Source organism: Mus caroli, chromosome 18, assembly GCF_900094665.2.
Source record: "Mus caroli chromosome 18, CAROLI_EIJ_v1.1, whole genome shotgun sequence".
Lineage (NCBI taxonomy): Eukaryota > Metazoa > Chordata > Mammalia > Rodentia > Muridae > Mus > Mus caroli.
In genome coordinates, this window is record NC_034587.1 from 73,466,838 (window position 1) to 73,492,978 (window position 26,141).

The 26,141-nt window shown below is 37.6% G+C and overlaps 1 protein-coding gene across 7 annotated transcripts in view; it reads left to right on the plus strand.

The window, feature by feature from the left end:
* Positions 1 to 26,141, plus strand: part of Pias2 (protein inhibitor of activated STAT 2) — an 84,209-nt gene that overhangs the window by 42,168 nt on the left and 15,900 nt on the right. For all 7 annotated transcript variants that reach the window (XM_029471728.1, XM_021150174.1, XM_021150179.2 and 4 more), the window contains exons 4-11: positions 6,991 to 7,041; positions 7,147 to 7,237; positions 14,054 to 14,188; positions 16,168 to 16,273; positions 17,286 to 17,359; positions 20,379 to 20,539; positions 21,204 to 21,337; positions 22,987 to 23,158. In XM_029471728.1, the coding sequence (XP_029327588.1) occupies positions 6,991 to 7,041; positions 7,147 to 7,237; positions 14,054 to 14,188; positions 16,168 to 16,273; positions 17,286 to 17,359; positions 20,379 to 20,539; positions 21,204 to 21,337; positions 22,987 to 23,158 (924 nt within the window). The remainder of the gene's footprint in view (positions 1 to 6,990; positions 7,042 to 7,146; positions 7,238 to 14,053; positions 14,189 to 16,167; positions 16,274 to 17,285; positions 17,360 to 20,378; positions 20,540 to 21,203; positions 21,338 to 22,986; positions 23,159 to 26,141) is intronic.

The following is a 26,141-nucleotide window of genomic DNA, read 5'->3' on the forward strand; positions in this document are numbered from 1 at the left end:
TTTCTTTAGAGACTTGAAGTTCTTGTCATACAGCTCTTTCACTTGCTTGGTTAGTCACCCCAAGGTATATAATATTATTTGTGACTATTGTGAAGGGCATTGTTCCCCTAATTTCTTTCTCAGCCTGATTATCCTTTAAGTAGAAGGCTACTGATTTGTTTATTTTTGGGGTCACTTAAGTATACTATCATCACCTGCAAATATTAATATTTTGACTTCTTCCTTTCCAATTTGTATCCCTTTGACCTTTTGTTGTCTGATTGTTCTAGTTAGTACTATGTTGAATAGATAGGGAGAGAGTGGGCAGCCTTGTCTAGTCCCTGATTTTAGTGAGATTGTTTCAAGTTTCTCTGATGATTTACTTTGATGTTGGCTACTGGTTTGCTGTATATTGCTTTTACTACATTTTAGTATGTGCCTTGAATTTCTGATCTTTCCAGAACATAACAGGAAGGGATGCAGAATTTTGTCAAATGCTTTTTCAGCATCTAATGAAATGATCATGTGATTTTATTTTTTTCTTTGGGTTTGTTTATGTAGTGGATTACATTGATGGATATCCGTATATTGAACCATCCCTGCATCCCTGGGATGAAGCTATTTGATCGTGGTGAATAATCTTTTTGATGTGTTCTTGGCAAGAATTTTATTGAGTATTTTTGCAACAATGTTCATAAGAGAGATTGGTCTGAAGTTCTCTTTCTTTGTTGGGTCTTTGTGTGGTTTAGGTATAAGAGTAATTGTGGCTTCATGAATTGGGTAGTGTTCCTTCTGTTTCTATTTTGTGGAATAGTTTGAAGAAAGAGTATTGGTATTAGGTCTTCTTTAAAGATCTGATAGAATTCTCTGCTAAACCCATCTGGTCCTGGGCTTTTTTTGTTTGGGAGACTATTAATGACTGCTTCTATTTCTTTAGGGGTTATGGGACTGTTTAGATGGTTTATCTGATCCTGTTTTAACTTTGGCATCTGGTATGTGTCTAGAAAATTGGCCATTTCATCCTAGGTTTTCCAGTTTAGTTGTGTATAAACTTTTGTAGTAGGATCTGGTGAGCTTTTGGATTTCCACAGTTTCTGTTGTTATGTCTCCCGTTTCATTTCTGATTTTATTAATTTGGATACTGTCTCTGTGTCCTCTGGTTAGTCTGGCTAATTGTTTATCTATTTTGTTGATTTTTTTCAAAGAACCAGCTCCTCCTCTGGTTGATTCTGTGTATAGTTCTTTTTGTTTCTATTGTGGTTGATTTAAACCCTGAGTTTGATCATTTTCTACTATCTATTTCTCTTGGGGTGCATCGGCTTGTTTTTGTTCTACAGATTTTAGGTGTGCTGTCAAGCTGCTAGTGTAATCTCTCCCCAGTTTCTTTTTGGAGGCACTTAAGGAGCTATGAGTTTTCCTCTTAGCACTGCTTTCATTGTGTCCCATAGGTTTTGGTATGATGTGTCTTCATTTTCATTAAATTCTGAAAAGTCTTTAATTTCCTTATTTCTTCCTTTACCAAGTTATTAAGTAGAGTGTTGTTCAGCTTCCATGTATATATGAGTTTCTTCCTCATTTTTATTGGTATTTAAGACCAGCCTTAGTCTATGGTGATCTGATAGGGTGCATGGGATTATTTCAATCTTTTTGTATCTGTTCAGGCCTGTTTTGTGACCAATTATGTGGTCAGTTTTGGAGAAGGTACGATGAGGTGCTGAGAAGAAGGTATATTCTTTTGCTTTAGGATGAAATGTTCTATAAATATCTGTTAGATCCATTTGTTTCATAACTCTTGTTAGTTTCACCGTGTCTCTGTTTAGTTTCTGTTTCCAGGATCTGAGAGTGGGGTGTTGAAGTCTCCCACTATTCTTGTGTGGGGTGCGATGTGTACTTTGAGCTTTAATAAAGTTTGTTTTATCAATGTGGGTGCTCTTGCATTTGGAGCATAGATGTTTCAGAATTGAGAGTTGTTCTTGGTAGATTTTTCCTTTGAGTATGAAGTGTCCTTTTTATCTGGAGTTATAGGAGCTCATAAGCAGTCTAACACAGGTGCTGGAAACTAAACTTGTGTCTTTGTCAGAGCAGTATGGTTCTTAGCTGCCTGTCTCTTCGACCCTTATTGTGCTTTTTAAAACCCCATTTTAAGGCAATTTTGATTTGTAGAAAAATTGTAAAACATAATGTATATTCCCCTTTACTCAGCTTCTTGTAATATTAGCCTCTATCATAAGTTGTATAATTATCACAATCAAGAAAGTAACATTAGCATAGTGGACTTCGTTTCTGGATCCAGTCCCTAATTATATTTAACTGTGAAACTATCTTAGTTTTCTTTCACTTAGTGACTGTTTTCTTCTTCATTTCTTCATGAAATTCATCACTCCATATACTTTGTTTTAGAGTAGCTATCAGAGAACAACCTGTAGGAGTTGGCTGCTCATGTCTACCATATGGGACCCTGGGATGATTTTCAGATTGTTAGGCTTGTCAGCACATACAGAGCTGTTTTGTTGGCCCTTACGGTTTTACCATGATTAGATTATGTGTGTCTTGCCAAAATCTTGTTAATATGTTCTTTTCAGAGAATATCATGCACTACATAATATTTTTGTTCTTTGTTCATGCTGACGTATCATTTGGATCATCTGTCTGTTATATTATAATGTCCCTGATCTTTCCTCATTATTATAAGTGAATATCTTGGGGGAAATACTACGAGACTGGGCATATTTTTCTCCTTAAACCCTTGCAAACCCTCTGGAATCTTGCACCTTTCAGTTCTGTCTGGGTTAGTTTTCTGTAAAGAATTGTTAGCTGTTCTCCTTTCATTTATTTGTGTAATTATAGGTTCATAGATAAATTTTGGGGTGTAACCCCGTGCTATAGGAATTTATTTTAGGGTTCAAATTGTTCTATCTTACTTCAGTTATCTTTCAGATTAGATCCTAGATCCTTTAACTTCTTGTTGTTGCTATTAATGGCACTTTATTTTGTTGTTTTGTTGTTGTGTTTGGCCTTTTTGAGCTAGGGTCTTACGGTATAGTCCCAACTGGTCTTGAGCTTGCTTCAGTCTCCTTCCTTAGCCTTATTTTATGTGTGTGGTGTTCTGCCTGAGTTTATGTGTCACTGTGTTCTGTGAGGTGCACCTGGGAAGACCAGAGGAGGGCGCTGGTCCCCTGGGACAAGAGTTGCATTTGAAAGATGACATATTCATACTAGGCCCTCTGGAAGAGCAGCCAGTGTTCTTAATCATTGAGCCATCTTTCTAGCTTCATAACATGACTTTTCAAACAAACAAATGGAAATGGTAATCAGGAGTGGTGGTAAACACCTTTAATCACAGCAGCAGTACATGGAACTCTCTGTATAAGGCCAGCTTGGTCTCCATGGTGATCTCTAGAACAGTCAGGACATAGGGACCCTTTAGAGGAGAGAGGGAGAAGTGGGGAGGGGAGAGAAAGAGACAGATTATGTCTAAAATTGAACTTGTTTTTTTCCCAACTTTCCTGTCTATCTTGTTTTTCCATTCATTTATCCACTTAGCATATATTTACTGACTCTGCTGTAGCCCCAACAATACTCAATGTAACAAAGATACAAAATTGAAAAATAAACTGGCCCGAAAGAGTTTCTCCATTTCACTGATGGCCATGGAGTCTGCTAACCAGATGCCCCCTACTGCCATATACTATTATTATTCTCCAGTTCATTAAGCATGCCATGTTTGTTTACTGTCTGCCATTGATATTTCCTCCTTAGTTCAAAATGTAGGACCTGACTGAGATTTCTGGTTTTTAGAAACAGTCCAATTGGAAAGTGTACTACTTTTAATAAACTCATTTTTGTCCCTGAGCAAGTAACTAAGTCTTTTTGAATCTTTCTTACCCTGTATGTAAAATTGGGACAATAGTTACTACCCCATTGAATGAGGTAACTTAATGTTAGTGTTAATATGAAACCTGTTCTACTTTCCTTAATTCTGACTTTGCTTCACCAACCATTCAGGAGCACTTCTGAAACCTGGCCTCCATCCTGGAATCATTCTTATTTATCTACATCCATCTATTCTCAGAAGTCATTGGATCTTACCAGATTCTCTTTTCTTCTCTCTTCTTTTCTTTTCTTCTCTTTTCTTTTATTTATATATTTTATGTCTATAAGTACACTGTAGCTGTCTTCAGATGCAGAAAAGGGAATCAGATCTCATTACAGATGGTTATGAGTCACCACATAGTTGCAGGGAGTTGAACTCAGGTGACCCAGTGCTCTTAACTACTGAGCCAGCTCTCCAACCCAGATCTCACCAGATTTTTACTGTAATCAACCAACAATATTTATGTTTAAGTTTCTTTTGAAGGCCTATGTTTGTCTGCACACTTCTAATAGTTTCCTAACCACCCCTCACCTAGCCATGGAATCCTTTCTTGTAAATGTTAATTTTATTTCTATTTGTGTGTATGTTTGTGTGTTTGTGTGTGCTCAAGTCGCTCTAAGTTGTTGAAAGCCACTTAATATGGTTTCTGGGAACCAAGCTGTAGTCCATACTCTCAACTGCTGAGGTCTCCCCTCCCCCCCATTCCTCCCCCTCCCCCCATGTAATCTTTTAAAAATCTGCTTCCTTTTTCTTTGGTGCTTAAAAACCTGTTGTTCAGTAGGACTTGTTTTGTAGCCTTTGTGTTTGGTCCTTTGTTACTCTTCACATCTGTTACTACACCCATCCCCTTCTTGCTGGTGCAGGGCTTCTTTTGTCCTGCTCTCTAGCAGCTGTGCACTTTGTCTTTCTGGGCTCACCTCTTGGCACCTCTTTCAAAATTTGTTCCACAACCTAACAAAGTTCTGATATGTTATCCAGTTGAGAATCCCTTCAGTCAGGGAAACTCTAAACAGAATTACTGTTGTACAAACGTGTATTCTAATTTGCTTGTGGAAAGTGACTTGAGCTTTTAAGACAAATTAAATTTCTGGGCCTTTTTTTGTGTGTAAGAATTGTCACATTTTATTTTGTTTGTATCTACTACTAGCATGAGTTTTTATGGAAAATACTATGTTTCATGTATCTTTGAAGCTTCAGGAGCCAAACTGAATTGTTTGATTTGGATAAGTGGAATATTTGAATGACTTAATCAAAGCATTGCTTAGAAAGGGTCAGCAGTATATGGGGTATTGGAATATTTGGAAGAAATGGTTCAAAAGGATGTAGGCTCCTGGATATTAAACCCAGGCATTTGAATTATCTGTTTAATCATCACAATAACTTAATGAAGTAGATGTATGTATGTATGCTTGTATTCTGTCTTTAACACATAAAGGAACTGAATACAGAAAGGTTGAGTAATTTGCACAAGGTCATAGAATTTGGGATTCGAGAGTCCCTGTGCCTTCCAGGGAACTACAGAATGTGAAGCAGTGAGCAAGGTGAAGGCTAACTTGCTTCTTCAGGTTTCTCATGTTAGGACTACTGTGTAACATAATCTCTGGTATCATCCAACACTTAGACTCTAACTTGTGTCAAAATGACTAAACAAAACCAAACAAACCAAAAACCAAAAACCATCTGAGGGGAGAGAACCTCAATGGAGAAAATACCTTTATAAGACCAGGCTGTAGACAAACATGTAGACTTTTCTTAACTAGTGACACTTTTCCCTGGTCTCTGCATCAGCTCCTGCCTCCAGGTTCCTGCTCAGTTTCAATTTCTGCCTTGACTTCCCTCAGTGGATATGTAAACCAAATAAACGCTTTACTCCCTAAGTTGCTTTTGGCTGTGGTGTTTGGTCATAGCGACAGTAGCCCTAAGACATCTAGCAAGAAAGATGCTTCTTGTGTTGTGATGTTGTGCATCCATTTGACTTGAGTTTGGGGTCTTGTTTTGTTGTGTTTGTCGTGCGTGTGCAGTTTGACTCCTCTAGAGTTGGATCTTCAGATGGGTGCTGGGAAATGAACTCTTATCCTCCAGAAGAGCACTGCATGCTCTTAACCTCTGACCGTCTCTCTGTCCAGCTGCTGGAGGGGTTGTTAAAATGCAGATTCTAATTGTATATATCTAGGACAAGGACTGACATGCTGCATGTTTAATCACTTCCTAAAAAAATAACACTTCTTAGGTGTAGACTCCATTTTTGAGACTAAAAAAATCTAGAAATCATAACAGTTTCTGTGTCTATAGTTGAATAGATGGTTATGAAATTGCCCTTATTACCATGTTGAAATTGTAGGTATTAGTTCTATTTTACCACAGTCACCTGTACAGCTCTAAAAACTGTTGACATTATACTCAAACCAGAGAATTACCTGATGAGGAAACTTTATATTAAACAAAAACATCTATAAGTGATCAGAATGTTCAGTCAAGGTGAAGAACAACTAAGCATGGGAATTAATTCATTAAACTCCTTAGGAACCTAGAATATGCCTCTTCATGTTAACTACATTTGTTATATATAAAAGCAAATAGTGTCTCACTGAAGTTCCTGTGAACTGAAAAACTACCTCAAAACTGACATGAAGAGTGACTGAGTGGAGTTTAGTGAGTGGAGGTTCATTCTTTCATTGTTTGCTGTTGTTGTTGTTTGTTTTGATTTTGTTATGTTTTGGTTTGGTTAGTGTCATTTAACATTTAAAAAAAATTGTGCTTGTATGTGTATACATGATCACCTGTGACCTCGCCAATGGCATGCTTAAGAGGTGACTTGAGGACAGTGTTGGCTACCTTTCTCTGTAGTCTCTACCTTGTTCATTGAGACAGGGTCTGTGAGCCTGGAAGTTGTTCTACTAGTTAGTCTGTCTGGGCAGCAAAACTCAGGCATTACCCCGTCTCCATAAATCCTGTCCCCTGCAGGGCCCAAGAGTTGGGTCTTGGGGGTGGGGTGTAGTTGCTCACTGTTAAACAGCACCTAGCTTTTACAAGGGTGCTTCGGATTGGAAGCAGTACTCATTGAGTCATGAGCTGAGGCTCCTGTTCTGTGAAATTTTATTGTACATTCTTAACTTGTTTCTCCACCTTGCCAACAGGGACTTTTTGCCTGGTGGCAGGAGAGACTACACAGTCCAAGTCCAGCTGCGGTGAGTTTGATAGTTCCCTAATTGCTATATACATTTGAGTTTTAAAACATATAAGCATGTTTTGGTACTCTTAACTTTTTTTTTTTTTTTTCTTTTTGAATACAGACTTTGCTTGGCAGAGACCAGTTGCCCTCAAGAAGATAACTATCCCAATAGTTTGTGTATAAAAGTCAATGGGAAACTCTTCCCTTTGCCTGTAAGTTGCTATGTATTTACCAGACTTTTGTGTAAGTTTAGTATAAACACTAACAAGGGGTAGAAACAGTAACAACTTAGGACCGATGAATTATCTAGTCAAAGGTGCATATAAACTTCTTTCAGAAATACATGGTTGATTTGGGGAAGATAGAATAAACCTGAAACATTTTACTGTAGAATTCAAAGTTTTGATTGACTCTTGGATCATATCTAACAGCTGAGCTTGAGTGCACAGAACATGCTGTGGTCAGTTTCTGAATTAGCTGTGTTTGGTCTGTAGGTTCTATCAAGGAAAACAGAAAGAGGATCCTAACTTTGGCCTGATAATTCATATACTTAGGGGCCTAGGAGCAAATATTTGTTTGGCAGCTTGTTGTCTTAACAGTGAAGTAACTCCTAGAATATATACAGTATGAATATATTTAGCCTTTTCTGGCCTGAGATAACTAGAATCCCCAAACTATTAGGTCTTAAAAGAGCACTTCAGTTGTTCCCACGGAGGTCTGGAATACTTCACTAAATTAGTATGGTTGGGTAGATGCCAGCAGTACTTTAATTTAGAAGTGGAAGAGAGGCCTATTTAGTAAGTATTACAAAACAGAGGGTTGTATATTTGTTGTAATTGAAGTGTTCCATGATTCCCACTATAAAGCAGCTATTAGAGAGGGAAGCTGTTTGTATTCCTGCTAAGCTTGAGACTTGACTTAGAATGATTATGTGAGCAGTGCATTTGAACAGCTGAACAAGTCACACAGTGCAACCCAGTGATCTCGGTGCTCTGAGAACCAAGTGCTTGTGAGTGTTCATGGCTCAGGCTCCCCTGTAGCCTAGGAACCTGACCTTCCTTTGTTGTTAGGTATATCATTTGTCTTGTTCATGGGCTATGGGACTGAGAAACCCGAAAAATTACTTGCCCCATAAATTTTTAAAAATGTTTTTTTTAAAAAAAATGAGTGTGTGGTGTATGCATAGGAGTGCCATGCTAAACATGTCGGAGTCAGGTGACTCAAAATAACACTCCACCTTTATATGGGCTCTAGGGATTAAACTTTTGGTAATTAATTTTTAATGGCAAGCTCCTTTACCTTAATGAATTCTTTTTCTGGCCTGCTTAATGAGTGTAAACACTGCTGTTTTTCTGACTTCTAGAAGTAGATGTTTGAAATATTGAAGTCTGAGATAGTCCTTTGAAACCAGAAAGGGAGATGAGAGGGTCTGGGTCCATATGGTCAGGGAGGGTTGCTTATGTTACATGATGTGTACATGTCCAAAAGCCATGTGAGCTGGGTGTAGTGGAACACACCTGGAGTACCAGGTTGTGAAAGGCTAAGGCAGAAGGATCTAAGGATCAAGGCCAGTTTGGACTGCATTGTCTCAGAAAACAGGTAAGACACTGTGTCTTTCGGATTTCTGACTTTCAGCAATAAGAGCAGAAGAGCTGTCTTTTCTTGAGTGTATTGCACAAACATCTGAACCAGGGGAGGTGGTTTTTCTACTTTGAATTGAAGGGTGCTAGGGGTGTAGGTGTTTGATGTCTGAAAAAGAAACCTATCACAACCACAAATCATTCCATCAGTCTGTGCGTACGTTATGTGCTTTTTTCTTTCCTGCCTAATGTGTGCTAAGATTCATTTGATTCCCATTTCTCTTTACCTCTTTTACTTGTCCTTGACAAAAGATAGAACTGTGGAGGCTTTTTGTGTGTTTACAGACTCAGTTCCAACCTGTCCAATGAAATATGATTTTGCCATTGATGGAGTTTGCTTGTACCCTAAACTCTTTGACATTGTTATAGTAACTGTGATGGCTGTATAGTGTATCTGTGAGTTCCACAAAACTAAATAACTCAGTCAGTACCTTGCTTTGACTTAGTATTTTAATAGGTGAGGTCTGTTACTTGACTGTGACAGATTTCAGTTTGTTACTCTTCCAGATATTTTGAGACAAAGAAGATGAGGTACTTGAGTCCTTCCTCTGTGACGTTGTTAGACAGTTTGTTTCTGCCCTAAAGCACCAAGAACCCTTCAGTACTTACGTTTGGCTGTTTGTGAAGATGTGAGTTCTGTATAAAGCATCCTTTGTCTTAGGTGTCTGGCACTCCCCCCCCCCCCCCCCCAGCAGGGTTGGTTATGAAGAAGAATGTGAGTGCTGGGAGGAAGGCAGAGGCATTTTCCAAGATGGAAAGCAAGAAGGGGCTTGCCATTTGCATCAGCTCCATCCACAAAGTAGCTTTTTACTTCAAGCTTATGAAAACTTTTTTCTTATTATTTTTGAGGCCTAACTTCCCTAGCACTTGTTATGTGGACCTGGCTGTCCTAGTTATAATCCTCTTGCCTATCTCCTGAGCTGGAGTATTATAGATGTGTGCCACCATACCCGGGAGATCTTACGGAACAGATGGCATAAGCTCATATGCCACTAAGGAAAAACTTCTCAAAGTGCCTGTTGGTCTCCAATTACAGTCACTGGGATAATGAAATACGCTGTCTTCATTTGCATCCGGCAGGATTTTGAGGTTCATGACAATCAGAAGTATGTTGCAGCCTAAAAAAAGATGCCGTGGATCCTTAGGGGTTGAATTGAGCTCTATAGCTAATGGGACCTTATTCTAAATGTGTTTTTTCTTTAAAGTACTAGGAGGCCACAGAGCATTTTAACTTATTCTTGTCCATTATCTCAGTTTCTGAAAACAGGTATAAACTTCATATGATTATGGAATCTCCTGTGGTAAATCTGACTATAACTTGTTTTTGACCTAGCATAAGTCCTTTCATATGTGACTCTTAAAAAACCCACTCATTGTGGACCCATTACAGATGGCTACTATTTTGGATATACAAAGTAAATGAAATAGGAAACAGTATTAATTGCCCTTGAGCTCCCATATATAAAGTAAGTGTTCAAAGCCAGCTTTATTTTACCCACTTCAAGATGATTTTCCTTTCCTTTCCTTTTTTTTTTTTTTCTTTTTTAAAGAATATGTGTCATGTGCATGTATATAGTATTTTCTGTTCACATTTTGGCATGTGTATTATGTGTATGCATGTAGAGGCCTGAAGTGAATGGCACATGTTCCTGCTAGTCTAGCTACCCAGCTTGCTCTGGGAGTCTTGTCTCTGCTTCTTGAGTGTTAGAATTATCAGAGGCTGCCGTGCCAGCCTGGCTTTTTCCTATGTTCCGGGGTCCAGAACTCTGGTCTTCATGCTTTTACAGCAAGTGCTTTATCCATTTAGCTAACAGCATGTTTTAATTTAATTTTTTAATTTGTGTGTGTGTGTGGGGGGGTATGGGTGCACGTGTGCATGCCAAAAGATTGACGTTGGGTTATCTTTCTCTGTTCTCTTTTTTTAAAAAAAGACAATCTTTTGCTGAACTTGGAACTCAACAAAGATCTTCTTTTCCTATTGCTATTATAAAACACTGTGATAAAAGCAACTTAAGGGAGAGATTTTCCCCTTCGTGGGGAATCTTACTGTGGAAAGTGCAGAGTGAAGAAGTCCTTGGATTGTTCAGTCTATGAAAATGGGGTACATAGCCTTCATTTGCTTCTAGATGTGGTACCATAGAAAGGACACAGCATTTCCTATGAAATGTTTGTTTCTAAGACGTCAAACCTAAGGGCTAGAGCAATGACTCTGTGGTAAGGGGACTTGATGCTCTTGCAGAAGATCTGTGTTTAGAGTTCAGCATTCACTCACAAGGGCTTGGAACTCCAGTCCCAGATTTCAACAGCCTCCTCTTACTTCTGCTTGTATCCACGCACACACACATGTACACACATACACATTTTAAAAGAAAAAAGATTAAGGAAATAAAAGCTGAAGCTGATACACAGTAGAGGGGGGGGGGGGCATGCTGGTGATAGAACCCATAGCCTTGCTCATGCTCAGCAAATGCCAGAAAAGCAAATGTCTTTAACACCCCTAGTGCATTTATTGCTTTTTCTGTTCTTGTCTCTTCTTGTCTCAATGCATTGTCACTCAAGTCCCAACTACAGTTGACATTCAGCTAGGGCATGGGGCGGGGGGTTGTTTGTTTGCTTGTTTTTTGTGTGTGTGTGTGTGTGTGTGTGTGTGTGTTTTGGGGCGGATCCCAACCCACTGTTTGTTTGTTTTTTTTTTTAAGATGTATTTATTATATGTAAGTATACTATAGCTGTCTTCAGACACTCCAGAAGAGAGAATCAGATCTCTTTTGGGATTTAAACTCAGGACCTTTGGAAGAACAGTCAGTGCTCTTAACCGCTGAGCCAAATCTCTAGCCCCAAGCTACTGTTTTTATTTGGTTAACCCACTAATAGATAAAGCCAAAGTATTTAGGGTTCAAAACAGAGAAAAACAAAAGTTTGCATTTATAATTGCTTAAATGCGGACACTAATATTCCTGTGTACGTTGCTTGATAAATGTTATCACTGCCTCCCAATGCTTGAGGACAGGCATTTAATTTAATTATTAAATTTAATTTAATAAATATTAAAATCTGTTAATATTTATTAACAGATAATTTTAAGAAAGCTGTTTTGCTTGGGTCAACTGGATGGCCATCCACCTCTTGGGATTCACCTGTCTCTGCCTCCTGGTACTGGAACTACAGGCTTCTGTAACCCAGCTTTTTATGTGGATGCTGGGAAGTTGAGTTCAGGTCCTCATGTCCTCACTGAGCCATCTCCCCATCTCCTAAAGTAAGAGGTTCTGTTTTTGAGTTTCCCTTTTCCTCTGTGCTTCAGATGGACCAGTTTAAATGGGCATGCCTCCCTTAAACCTGTAAATACATACCCCTCCAGTACATGTTATAGTGCAAATTCTCTATGCTGGAGGTTTTGATATTTGGAATTTTGTTAATAGTCTTAAATAACAAATTATCATTTGAATACATTCTCCCATTAAGAGAATGACGGAAAGGATGTTCTCCAGTGCTAGTTGACTTGGGTGTATTCTGTAACCCTGCTTTTGTACCAGTGCTGAATTTTACAATTTGTAAGGTATATAGTTCAACATTGCTGAAATCTATATGGGTCTTGCCATTTGCTGATGATCAGACTTTAGCTGTGATGTTTGGCCTCTGTGTGTATAATTTTGATACTATTCCTACTGGCCTGACTGGGTAGCTCTGTACCCTCAGCTTTTGAGCTAACAGATAATTTTAAGGACCCTTTGAAAAGGAAACATGGATCTTGGCTGTTTGAAAACCTTTCACCTATAATTATTGGAAGAACCTAGACTGAATTATCATTAACACAAGCAATTAAGATTGTCTTTGACCTCAAGGAAATCTGAGGTGTGTTAGTGGAATGAGGTATAGTTTTAAGATGTGGTGTAAAGCTTTTCCATATTCAAGGATAAAAAAGTAAGTGCTAATGATGGAATGAAAAGTTCTTCAGAAGATTCTTCTGTTAGGAAGAAGATTCTAGGCTGTCTGTGGTGGTACACATATTTAAATCCTAACATGTGGCAGAGGGTGGATCTTTGAATTTGAAGCCAGCCTGGTTTACATAATGAGTTCTAGGACCTAGCCTATTAATAGAGAGACTGGGGGTTGGAGGGCAAGAATATGGTAGTCACTTTATTGTACTTATATTTCCTTAGTATGTAAAAATGAGTAATGATACAATAGTGTTTTAGGGAAAGTTCTAAATCGTCTATCAGTTGCTATACATAGTGAAACATACTGTGTATTTAATATGTAGGCATTATTTCAGCTAAGAAAGTTTTATTTTCTAAAAGGTATACTATTTTACTTTTGAAGATCACATCCTTTTGGTAATTGAGAATTGTATACAGTATAAATAAAAAGTGACTAGTTTAAAGCAAAGTCAAGCCAATTTAATACCTACTGAAATAATGTCTTTTTAAAAAACTTATTAACCTGAGGTTTGGTTTTGTTTTTTTTTGTTTTTGTTTTTTGTTTTTTGAGACAGGGTTTCTCTGATAGCCCTGGCTGTCCTGGAACTCACTTTGTAGACCAGGCTGGCCTCGAACTCAGAAATCCACCTGCCTCTGCCTCCCGAGTGCTGGGATCAAAGGCGTGCGCCACCACGCCCAGCTTTTGTTTTGTTTTTGGTTTCTGTTTTTATGTTTGGTTTTGTTTTGAAACGGGTTTACTATGTAGTCCTGGCCAATCTAGATCTCAGAGATCTATCTGCCTCTTAAAAGCTTGTGGCTTTGTTTGGTTTTATTTTTAATATTTTGTTTCATTTTTATTTGGGTATGTGTACATGCATGCATTTGTCTGTGGGTGCCAGCAGAGTCTAGAAAAGGCAGCCTAATGCTTTAAAACTGTTTCAGGTGGTTGTCAGCTGCCTAGTCTAGTTTTCAAGGATTCACCCCAGATTCACAGGGAGAGAGCAGCAGGCACTCTTAACTGGGGGCCACCTTTCCAGTCCTTAGCCTGGTTTTAGTGATCATAGCTACTCTTTCCAATGAGGCAGTAGAACACATTTTTAACTACTCAAAAGATTTTGAGCCCTTGAAAGTTCATTAATGAATCCCTCTTTAGTTCCCACAGACTGCTCACTACTCCTTCCCACTCAGTCATGTGTATGTGTTTTGAATGGGGCCTCCTTAAGATGAGTTTTATTGAGCCGTCAGTTTATCTTTAGAGATTGGTTTTCTATAAAAAGATTCAATGCTAATATAATGTCAATATTAATTAATTTAAATGGAGGGATAAATAGATTTTTTTTGCTGGTGTATTTGTATCTAAGATAAAATGGAAATAACAGTATAACAAAAATTAGGCAAGATCCTGTTTACATAATGGATTTAAAAATGTTTAAATACTGTAGAGCCTTTAAACTTATCTTTATGATCATAGGGCTATGCGCCACCACCTAAAAATGGGATTGAACAGAAGCGCCCTGGACGCCCCCTGAACATTACGTCTTTAGTTAGGTTGTCTTCAGCTGTGCCAAATCAGATTTCTATTTCTTGGGCATCTGAAATTGGAAAGGTAAGATTTTTTTTTTTTTTCCTGGGTAGTATGAAAGTGTCTTCATTGGGAGTTGATTTCTTCTCTTAGGTCGGTAGCTTTGAGCAGTGAAGCTGTGAGAAAATACCTGACAGAAGCAACTTTAATGAAGAACAGTTGATTTCAATTCCTAGTTCAAGGCGATCTGTAGCCCTGGAGAGAGCATGCTGGTTAGCAGCTGCTTGCTCTGTATCTCAACAAAACAGTGCCACCACCTAGGGCCAATTCTTAAGCCTTTAGAGTCTGTGACGGGTATTTAACATAGAGACTGCAGAACTCTTTCTTTTCTGTCCTTCAGGTTCCTAACTGTAACCTCTAAAAAGCAGTTGTTTTCTGTTTGGTGATGGTAATGGGAGCTTAATCTTTCATGAATTTTGTTTTTATTTTACAATGAAAAAATGTGTGTTTACATTTCTTCAAATAGTGGTTTAACTTTAACTTTAGTGTTTACGTAGTATTTTTATAAAGTGAAAATCTCAAGTATTGATGAAGAGGATCAAAAACCACTTTATTGGTATTTGTGGGAAATGGTTACCTGTACTCATAGTGTAATTAAAGATAGTCTCTTAATAACCTGTTCTTAGCCAGGTGGTGGTGCATGCCCTTGTTCCCATCACTCAGGAGGCAGAGCCAGATAGGTCTCCAGCCTGATTTACAAAGAGCAAGTTCCACACCAACCAAGGCCTGTCTCAAAAACCAAAACAAATAGAAGCCTTAAAATAAACAACTCATGGTTCAGATAAGATCCAGGTCATAAGCTGCTCAGTCAGAATTGCTTCCTTAAAACTTCAGGTTGATTTACATGACTTCTACTGATGCTCATTTTCAAAGTAAAATAGAACAATTATGATACTGAGTAAAGCAGAAAGTTTATATTAAATTCATTTTTTAATCCAATAAATAATTGAAATATTTCTTAATATCAACTGCCATAGTCCTATTTCATGGAAGTAAAACACAATCCTGTTTGAAATTGAGGTATATCTTTATAGTAGGATTTTTAAGATGTGTTTTATTTTAACCACAAGGATAATTATAGATCTGGAAAACTTACATTTTTAAATAAATGGGTTACAGTCATTGCAGTCATCTTAGTTGTGTTGCATAATAAAAATACATATTTTTTTGTAATAAGGTGATCAACAAACCTAAAATTTAGGCAATTTTGTTGAAATTTGGATACTTAAAAGAATTTATAGAAGCATTTGGTTTGGCAATTATTAAACACATTCTTTGCTGTGAAATTGAGTGAATATATGCAGTGAAAAGGTAGAGTAGAGTGTTTCTGCACCGGTGCCTCTGTGTGTAGTCAGCAGTACCTTTGTGTAATGCCTAAGTTTGGAATTGTATATAGACACTTTCTGGCCTTGGCTTTTATTTTTGTCATTTGTTTCTTGTGTTTTAGTTGTCCTTCCACTCAAGAAATGGAATTAATTTATTAGACTTATTTTAGAGAAACAAAGTCGGTATAGGCTTTGTTGGTGTGATTTGCTGCAGGCCACATAACAGGTAGTCTCGTCAGAAAGAATTAGAACTTTGGCACTCTAAATTTGAAGTGTTCATTTTAGAGCAGTGTCATTTGAACTTGATTTGTGCAGTGTGAACCATTTTCACATGAAACTATGAAAGCAAGCGTTGTTATATAAGTAACTAAAACCAAGGGATGTTCGCATGATGACGCCCAAGCTACTCACTTGGCTAAATTAGAGAACACAATCACAAAAGTACTTGTCCACACTAGTTACTATACAAATGGGTGTTTTAAAATAACAGATAATTGAAAATGATTTCACAATGAGAAAACCATTTTCTTCCTTAAATGCTTAGTTGATGTCCCTGTCCGTTTGCCATCACTCCTTTGGAAGTTGTTTGACTGTCACTTTTAGAGCCTGGAGTTTCTATAAGTAAAAACCAAACCAAAACACTATGTTGTCTGTAAAACGGCTTTTCTTTCTTTGTAGAATTACTCCATGTCTGTGTATCTTGTACGACAGCTTACATCAGCCATGTTATTACAGAGATTAAAAATGAAAGGTATTAGAAATCCTGATCATTCCAGAGCACTAAGTAAGTAATGTTTGTAAGACTATACATGTGAGACACTTGGTGGAGGGAAATCTTTACATACATAGCAATATATGATAATTTTAATCACACACACACATACATACACACGCATATGTATACTACACACACACACACACATATATATATATACATCTTTTATATATGCACATGTACATATATTTATATAATTATAATTGATAACATATTTATAACATAACATATTAATATTAATTTTATTGATATGCATTACTGTTATATAATTAATAATTCTATAAATATAAATAGCTGGGGCACATAACTTTTGTTTGTTACCTAGTGGAAGAAATTGGAGACACTTTGCCACATTGTTTTCAGTTGTCAGAGGGAGTAAAGGATGTATGTTTTTTTATTTACAAATCTAATAGTGTGGGAAACAATCAGGTCAGCCCAATAAAAGTGTAATGAGAGTCTGAAGGGATGAGTTAAAGCTCAGTCCCGTGCTCCATCCCACATCCTCTCCCAACTGTTGTGTGCAATTCTAACATAGTTTCTTGGTTTGTGGGTTTTTTGTTGTTGTTCTTGGGTTTTCTTTTTTGTTTTTGTTTTGTTTTGTTGTTTTTTTTTTTTTTGAGACAGGGTTTCCCAGTGTAGCCCTGGCTGTCCTGGAACTCACTCTGTAGACCAGGCTGACCCCGAACTCAGAAATCCTCCTGCCTCTGCCTCCCAAGTGCTGGGATTAAAGGTGTGCGCCACCACTGCCTGGCTTAATTTCTTGTTTTTAACTGTTCTTTTTCAGTGGCCTTATTTTTAAAAAGAAATCTTAAAAATTCAATTAATTATGTGATACAGAATTTGTTTGTTGATAATTCTTTAATAATAGGAATGTGGTTTACTACATTAATATTTAACATTTTGTGGTTGTTTTTTTTTTTAACCTATTCAGAGGAGGAACTTTTAAAATGTTTTCTGTAATTCTGCTCTAACATTACTATTAACTTTAAACTTTATCATTACCATTTTGTTCTTTTTAAAGTTAAAGAAAAACTTACTGCAGACCCTGATAGTGAAATTGCTACAACTAGTCTTCGAGTGTCCTTGATGTGCCCTGTAAGTAAAGTGACAAATTGTTCAGGCCAGCTTGGCTTTTCGTAAGTGACTAAGTGTGGTAGAAGAGTGAGGGTGGGGTGAATGGAAGAGTACTGGGAGAATTCTAAACTTTTTGTCCATGTAGATATTAAGTGTTAAGGGTTTTTTGTATTCTTTTATTTGTTTTTTGATTTTTGTTTTTTCAAGACATGGTTTCCCTGTGTAACAGCTGTGGCTGTCCTGGAACATGCTTTGTGGACCAGCTTGCCATCGAGCTCACAGAGATGCCTGTATCTGCCTTCCAAGTGCTGGTGTTAAAGGCCAGCACCACTGCACCTGGCTTGTTTTTTTGGTATTCTTTAAATGGTTCTGAAGAATGAATGTACAAAATTGTTATATAAGAGTAGAAAACCTTAGGCTCAGAAAACTATCGTCATTGATGTTGTGAAATAATGCAGTTTAATAATTAAGAGCTTTTTTCAGAGTGCATGTAATACTATAAATAGCAGTAACATTACTGGAGTCTAATAAATGCTAATTGATGGTTTTGGCCTAATGAGTTATGATGTATGGGCTGTCTTTGCAATGTACTTTTAAACTACACAAAATGTTTATTTTCTATATTCTTACATAGACATATGGGTGAGAAGTCATTAGCAGACCTGAGACCCTGCTATATAATGTGTTGTTGGCACCAAGCTAACTGAGAGAAAGTAGACAATTCAGTTAGAGGACACAGCCCGTGAAAAAGTAGCCGATTGTACCTAATGATAGGGGTGAGGAATGTCAGGAATAATTAACGTTTCTCCCCACCCCCCCTTTTTTTTAGGGATTTATTGTTTTATTTATTCAATAATTTATTCCACATACCTAGGAGGATGACTGCATACAAGAGAAGCACAAAAATATTTACAAATAAATGAATTGGCCTATTTAAAGAGTCAATTTATGTTAGTTATAGCTAGGTAATAAAATATAACCATTAATATATATTAAGTAATATAAGCAGAAACAAAAGATATTTTCCTAACATTCATACAGTGTCCTCCAATCCCACTCACTTCTTATTCCTCCCAGATCCACCCTCCCACCCTTGAGTCCCCCACCAAAACTATCAAGTCCAATTTGTGCTGTACATATACTATTGGAGCAGGGTCAAACTCCCAGGTAGTGAGTTCCTTAAAGAAAACCAAGTGCTCCGGACCCTCACCAGAAGCAAAGCAAAACATTTTAATTCAATTAAGTTAATTTTATGTAAAGCAAGTATATAGTCACTGCATGACTAAAACCTGTAGTGACTTTATGTCAGGAATCCATGACATGTGTGGAAAGCCGCTTTATCAGCACCTCCCACCTCCCCCTCCTCTAAAAGTTTGAATCACTATTAGAGAAAAGATCAATGAGATTAGGTTTAGGGAAGTAAAGGTGTGTTCACGTGAGTATCTTTTTCACCTTTACTTACGGTTTCTATGAAATAGACTATGACTAGAGAGAGATTATGTCTTCTTTGAACATATATTCATAAAAAGATATGACTGTGGTACCTACTTTGATGGTTGTTGAAATCTACTCCTGTCTTTCTATTCCTGTTTCTATTTCAGGAACATAAACAGAAACATTTAGAAACAGCAGCACATTTCATCTAAATTCTCAATATAAGACATTATTTGTCATAATTTCATGAATTAGATTTGTGTTAATATAGTCAAACCTAAGTTGTTAGATACTTAAAACTTTAGAACTGTATCATCTTGAAAACTGCTTCCTTTCTGAGAACAAAACGGTCGTCTTTGCTCCTGCTAAAGACTCTCCCCTTAAATCCATTCTGGTGCTGCTGCTGCTGTTCTCATTTACACTGTAGTGGGACATCATCCACCATATTTTTCCCGTGTGAAAGTTTCTTTAAATAAGTTTGTGGAAGAAAGTCTTTTAAAGATGAGAACTTTTATGAAAAAAGCTGTGAATAATGCATTTCTAGTGTAGCTTTGGATGACATTTGATGATTGCTACCAATGTGAAATGTGCTTTTTTTTTTAATTTAATTGAGAGAAAGTAATTATCAGGTGGGGGGATTGGGAAAGAAAATAACTTTTGAGTTTCCACTATGTGTAAATGTTTCAACAAACCCTGAGGGAGGTTTCATTTTTATTTTGCAAATGAAGAAACTGACTGAGGTTGGATAGCTCAAATCAAAGGGTCACTAGTAGAACAGGAATAAAGCTTTTATTCTGATAATTATTCCAATTTTGTTTCCAACAGTTGCTGCCAGATTGGGCTAAAATATCAATGCACTGAGCATTAGCATTTAGCAACTGACCTGTTGCTGTTGAGTTATTTTATTTTATTGGAGTTTTTCCAGACAGGGCTTCTCTGTGTAGCCTTGGAATTCCAGGTCTAGAACTCACTCTGTAGGTCAGGCTGGCCCTGAATTCATAGAGATCCTCCTGTCTTTGCCTCCCAAGGGCTGGGATTAAAAGAGTGCATCACCATTGCCTGGCCTTTATTTAGTTATCTTTATGCAGCTTTGTTTTCAAAGCATCATTAATTGTGTGTGTGTATGTGTGTGTGTGTGTGTTTCTCTGCCTTTGAACTTAGACATTATTGAAGTAAAATGATCTTTCAAAAAATTTGAAACCACCCATAAATAAAAAGATAAACAGCTTCACGAGAGCAAATTTAGGCTGGAGTTGTTTTTGTGTGTGTGTGTGTGTGTGTTTTGTTTTGTTTTTGTTTTTTTGTTTTTTTTTGTTTTTGTTTTTTGTTTTTGTTTGTTTGTTTTTTCCGAGACAGAGTTTCTCTGTGTAGCCCTGGCTGTCCTGGAACTCACTCTGTAAACCAGGCTGGCCTTGAACTCAGAAACCTGCCTCTGCCTCCCAAGTGCTTAGGATTAAAGGTGTGTGCCACCACCGCCTGGCAGGCTGGAGCCTTTTATTTTGAACATCTTGTTTGACTTGTTAAGACTCTAATGAGCACCTCTTTTCTCCTGCAGGCTCTCTTGTCCTATTTGAATTCATTTGCTGTTGTATTCTCTGTTCTGTAGTTAGGAAAAATGAGGCTGACAATCCCGTGCCGTGCAGTGACTTGTACACATCTGCAGTGCTTTGATGCTGCCCTTTATCTTCAGATGAATGAGAAAAAGCCCACCTGGATCTGTCCTGTTTGTGACAAAAAGGCTGCGTATGAGAGTCTGATACTAGATGGGTATGTGTAACTCTGGGCAAACAGTTAGAGAAATAGAATAAGTGGAGGAAAACCAGCAGGCCACTGCTGATGTGGGGTGGGGGACATTTTTAATTCTATCATTCAGGAGACAGAGTCAAGTAGATGTCAGTTTAAGACTAGTCAGATGTGTGTGTGTGTGTGTGTGTGTGTGTGTGTAGTATATAGTGAGACCCTACAAAGTATTAAGTAGTTATGTGTACAATGTAAATGCAGTCATATTACATAGGTGCTAAGTTTGAAGCTGTAGTTTGTGTGTAGGTTATTTTGGCTCTGGAGTTCAGTTCTAAATGTGATTTCTTACATTGTTTATATTAGAATTGGGAAAATTATATGAATTGATTTAATAAGTTAGGTCTTCCTTTTTGTTAAAGATTTTATTTTTAATTATGTGTATATATGTGTGCCAAAGTCTGTGTGTGTGTGCAGTGGTAGGCCCTGATTTCTATTCCTGTCCTTTGTGCTCATCCTCTACCCTCCCATGCATCTCTTTACCTCCCTCCCATAGAGAGGAATTATAATTGTCATGGAATGTTAAATAAGTGGAGTTCCAGTGGTCTTTTTAGGTCAGACTGTTACTTTGCCTTCAGTGTATACTATTTTCTTATTTCATCATTGACTTTTATGACATTTATGTACTTTACAGGCTTTTTATGGAAATTCTCAATGACTGTTCTGATGTGGATGAGATCAAATTCCAGGAAGATGGTTCTTGGTGTCCCATGAGACCTAAAAAAGAAGCTATGAAAGTAACCAGCCAGCCCTGTACAAAAGTAGAAAGTATGTACTGAATGTTAGGAGCGGTCAAAGCAGTATACATTATGAAGTATAAACTCTAACCACTAGGACTATATTCAGAGTTTAGTTTGCTAACTTTAGGCCATTCATCTTTCCTCATTTTCTTAAGGAATGTGCTAATCTATATACCATTCTTCAAGCTTTTAAATGGTGTTTCATGTACAAAACAAATAAGTTAGAAGGCTTTGAGGATGGGTATAGATAGCATGAAGCCTGGAGTTCAGCCCTGAGTTACGGCTGGGGCCATGGGTGGCCTTTGTGTAATCCCGGTGCTCTGGAGGCTGAGACAGGAATCCACAGGGCATCCTGTTATCTACCCGTGGGTGCTTGACCCCCTTGAGGGTGGAGTGACCTTTTCACAGTGGTTGACTTAAGACCATTGGAAAACACAGATATGTATATTGCAAATCATCGTAGAATTACAGTTATGAAGTAGCAACAAAAGTAATTTTATGTTTGGGGGGGCGGGTCACCATAACATGAGGAATTGTAGGAAAGTGTCCCAGCAGTAAGAAGGTTGAGAACCACTAGACTAGACTTAAGTAAGGAAATGGGTGCAGTGAGACCTTTAAGTAGGAAGGTGCTTGCTATTAACCCGTCCTTCACATGCATGCCACCATTGCACAGAAGCACACGTGAGAGACAGAAGGAGTAGTAATTGTTTTGTAGATCTTTATAGAACCCATTGTGGTTGGAGCGGCCATCTATATCATTTAGTAATCAGTGTGGAGACTGGTCATGAATTAGCTGTTACTGAACAGATTCTTGCATTTGTTGGTGTAGGGAGGATTCTATAGCTTTAGTTACCCAGTGTGTGCACTTACTTAGTTCCTTTAGCTATCTGCACTGAAGGAAGGGCCCTGCTAAAGGAGTTTGATAAGTTGAAGTCCATGTACACATGCAGCCTCTGGACTCATTTCCTTTGCCTTCCTTCTGTTGAACTGAGCAAGTACTCTGTTACTTGTTGTCCTGTGATTGCTCCAACTCTTGGGGTCACATTGCCTGGGTTCTCCACATTAGTGTAAAACCAGGTATGGTTTTATTGATTAATGTCTGATGGGTTTTCCCTAATGAAATAGCATAAATGTGATTGCTTGTATAGACTGAATGAGTAATGACTAGATGATCCATGCCATGGTAGCTTTGTTTACCAGCTTGAGACTTTTATATGACCACTGCAGTTGAAATGTCTGATTCTAACTCAGTGGTGCCACATACAGAAATATGCAGCTACTGAAACTACATACTCTTGAGAACAGAGGTCTCTGACTTAACACTACCACATGTGTATGATGACAATGCAGTGCTGGTCACATTCTATACTCTTGTCCCATGGGATAAGGCCGATTGTCTAACCCTCATGTTCTGTCTGTACACGGATTGCTAACCTAGAAAGACAACATGAGTAGCCCCAGGTTCTATAGTAGCCCACTGATAGTGCTGGAGAGAGCATGCTGTGAAGGGATAGCCCTGGCAGTCCTCACTTATGTTGAGTTAGTCCCTGCTAGAGAATATGGTTTCCCTAGCTGTGTATTTTCATGTATATATGCACATATTTAAGACTTCTATAGCTAGTTTTTGTTATATCTTTGATATTTCTTTTTTTTGTCCCCCTGTTTATTTACATCCAGGTTCAACTGTCTTTAGTAAACCTTGTTCAGTGACTGTAGCCAGTGATGCAAGCAAGAAGAAGATAGATGTTATTGATCTAACAATAGAGAGTTCTTCTGATGAAGAGGAAGACCCTCCCGCCAAAAGGAAATGCATCTTTATGTCAGAAACACAAAGCAGTCCAACCAAAGGGTTTGTCGATTTATAGTTCACTACTGTTCATTGCACTTGAAATGAATTGTTCTTGGGATGGTTTTGAAATATCTGTGTGAGAAGTAAGTATAGAAAGCAATTTTCATCTGCTTTGGTACAGTTGAAATACTTCAAGAAAGCACATTATTTACAGGAGATTAAATTTGCTGAAAAAATTCGACATGCCTGGGAAGTGGGAGTTTTAAGTATTTTTACCTTGTGTTCCATTCTTGAGCCTGTTCACAAGGGACTTGGCATCTCAGGCCATTGTAAGGAAGTTGGTAGAAGGGAATGTAGCTACTGGAGGCTTCTGAGGGCAAATCCATTCCTGGCACTTCTGTATACTTGTTAGGTGATTTTGGTTATAATCCTTGAGTTTTTGACCCCCTTTGTGTTGTGTTAAAATGAGGTAAGATAATGCCTGCTTCATAGGATCACTGCTAGGTGTTCATCAGATTATAGCAGAGCTTGGCCACCATGTCAGGAACCCGACAGTTCCTTAGTGAAAATCCACCTTCTCTCCTTTCCACTTTACAAGCAAATGGGCAAGGAGATGGGTGCATCTTAATTACCGTGTACTTTCTATGACTAATACAGGGAAGCTTAGGACCTTTATGACAAAACATATTGGACAGATCCTTCTCATAAGAGAGATCTTGACACCCACGAATTGTTGTGACAGTCCATGATTACATTCTTAAACCTGTATGTGCTAGTCTCTTCTCTGTCTTCAGTGTAGTTAGTATTTCTTAGGCATTCTTTTTTTACTAACACAAATTACCCATTTTAAGTATATATCACAAAGATGTTTGTTCACCATTGCAAGTCAGTTCTAGCATATATTCAACGAGAAAAAATGCACATAATCATTTGTTTTTATTGTCCTGCATCTCCTAGGTGTAGTCAACATAGCTTTTGTATTACATTTCTGAATTTACCTGTTGTGGACATTGTATATAAGTGAATTATATTCTGAGTATACTTCAGATTCCTTTTTATAATTCTTTATAGGTACTTTGAAATAAGTTTTAATAGATATCGTTTAGACTTAACACTTTTGAACTGCTTTCTGAACGATGAAGGCACTTACTCTTCTAACCCAGATATGGTAGCTAATACCTGTGATATCAGTACTTCAGAGGCTGACACAAGTATATCACCATGTGTCTAAGACCAGCCTTAGACTTCTGCCAAAAACAACGACAACAGCAACAACAAAAACTAAAATAAAGTACCTATATTCCAAGTGTGATTTATATATCGCAGAATGAGTATGGGCTTATATTTTCTATTACCTATTTAATTAGAATAATTTTTTATTTTTAGTGTCAGAAAGTAAGAAAAGTATTTTAGGGTTTTTTTTTTTTCCTACATGCTGGTTATTGCTGTTTGAGACAATTTGTTTAATATTTCTGAAAATGAAATGATAAACAAGTGAAGATACAATTTTGAACTGCTTAGTGAAGTGTAAAATCAAGATAGTGGATGCTTAAATATTCTAGATTTTTACTTTATCATATTAAATATAATTAAATGTTTCAGTATTATAACAGAATTTCAGACTTTTTCTATTCATGATCAGCTTTTGTCTGAGAAATTTTTTTTGTGATCCCAGGAATATGAACTAAGTATACAAATTGAACATTTACTGATGATAATAAATCATATACTTTCAGAAACAGTGTTTTATTATACATAATTTACTATTTACTAAAAGTGGAAATACTGCATTCTAATGAAATAATTGTGCCTATATTTACATAAAAAGAATTAAGTGGGTGGCTAAGAAGATTGCTCAGTGAGTAAAGTGATTTCCCTACAAGAGTGTGCAGCATCTGAATTTAGGTCCCCACCACCCATATAAAGTCTGACCTGTGTGTGCATCTGACCCCAGTGGTGATTCTGGAGGCATAGGCAGGCAGATCCCAGAGGCTAGGAGGCCATCTAGTCTCGTGGGATCAGTGAGCTCCAGGTTCAGTGATAGAGTCTGTCTTAAAAAATAAGATAGAAAAGTGATTGAGAAATATGCCACGGTGACCACTTCTGGCCTCCATTGACACACAAGAGAGCATATACATACATTAAATTTGGATAAATGTTTAATATTGCTGGATATAGAACATATTAGTTCTAAAGTACCCATTCACATAAATACATAGTACAAAATTAGATAAGTATGTTAAAGAACACCAAAAATGGTTGGAAATTTTTTCCTAACCTTAACTCTAACATCCATTTAATGATTTTTTTTTTAAATGCACCTCAAATGAGCCACTCTAAAAGAAATATTTGAAGTCAAACATTGTAATGCAGTACTATTCAAAGAGGTTTTAATTTGATACTTACATACTGAAGAATGGTGCTGTAAAAATGAAGTTTTATTTTCCTTAATTAAATTCTATATTCCTATTACATAAGCACAGTAGACATAGCAGGTCACAATAGGATGAATTCGAGCCACGGTGTTTAAGGTGGCATCAGGTAACATAGTGTAACTGCATGTGCATTGTAAACTCTGCACATGTCTGTTAGGATCTCAGGGTTAAATGAAGTCACCTGGCTGGGCAGCATGGGTCAGTGTTGCCAAAGACACCTTGAATTCATTATGCATTCAATTACAAATTAACATTTCAGTTGTTACTCAGAACCTTTTCCTGTCAATCCTTTGCGGACATTACCCATAGTTCCAGAAACCGTTTTAGAATATGAGGAAAGGTGAGTTGCAGGTGTTAGAAGTCATTTCATGTGTGCTGAGAATTAAACAGTGATGCTGACTCAAACTGAAGTAACTGTAGATAGTGCCCCCTGTCATCCTACAAGGATCTTCTATGTGTGTCCTGCACTCTGTCAACCAATCCATGAGAATGAGATAAAACTGGTGGAGTGAGCCGGGCATGGTGGCGCACGCCTTTAATCCCAGCACTCGGGAGGCAGAGGCAGGCGGATTTCTGAGTTCAAGGCCAGCCTGGTCTACAAAGTGAGT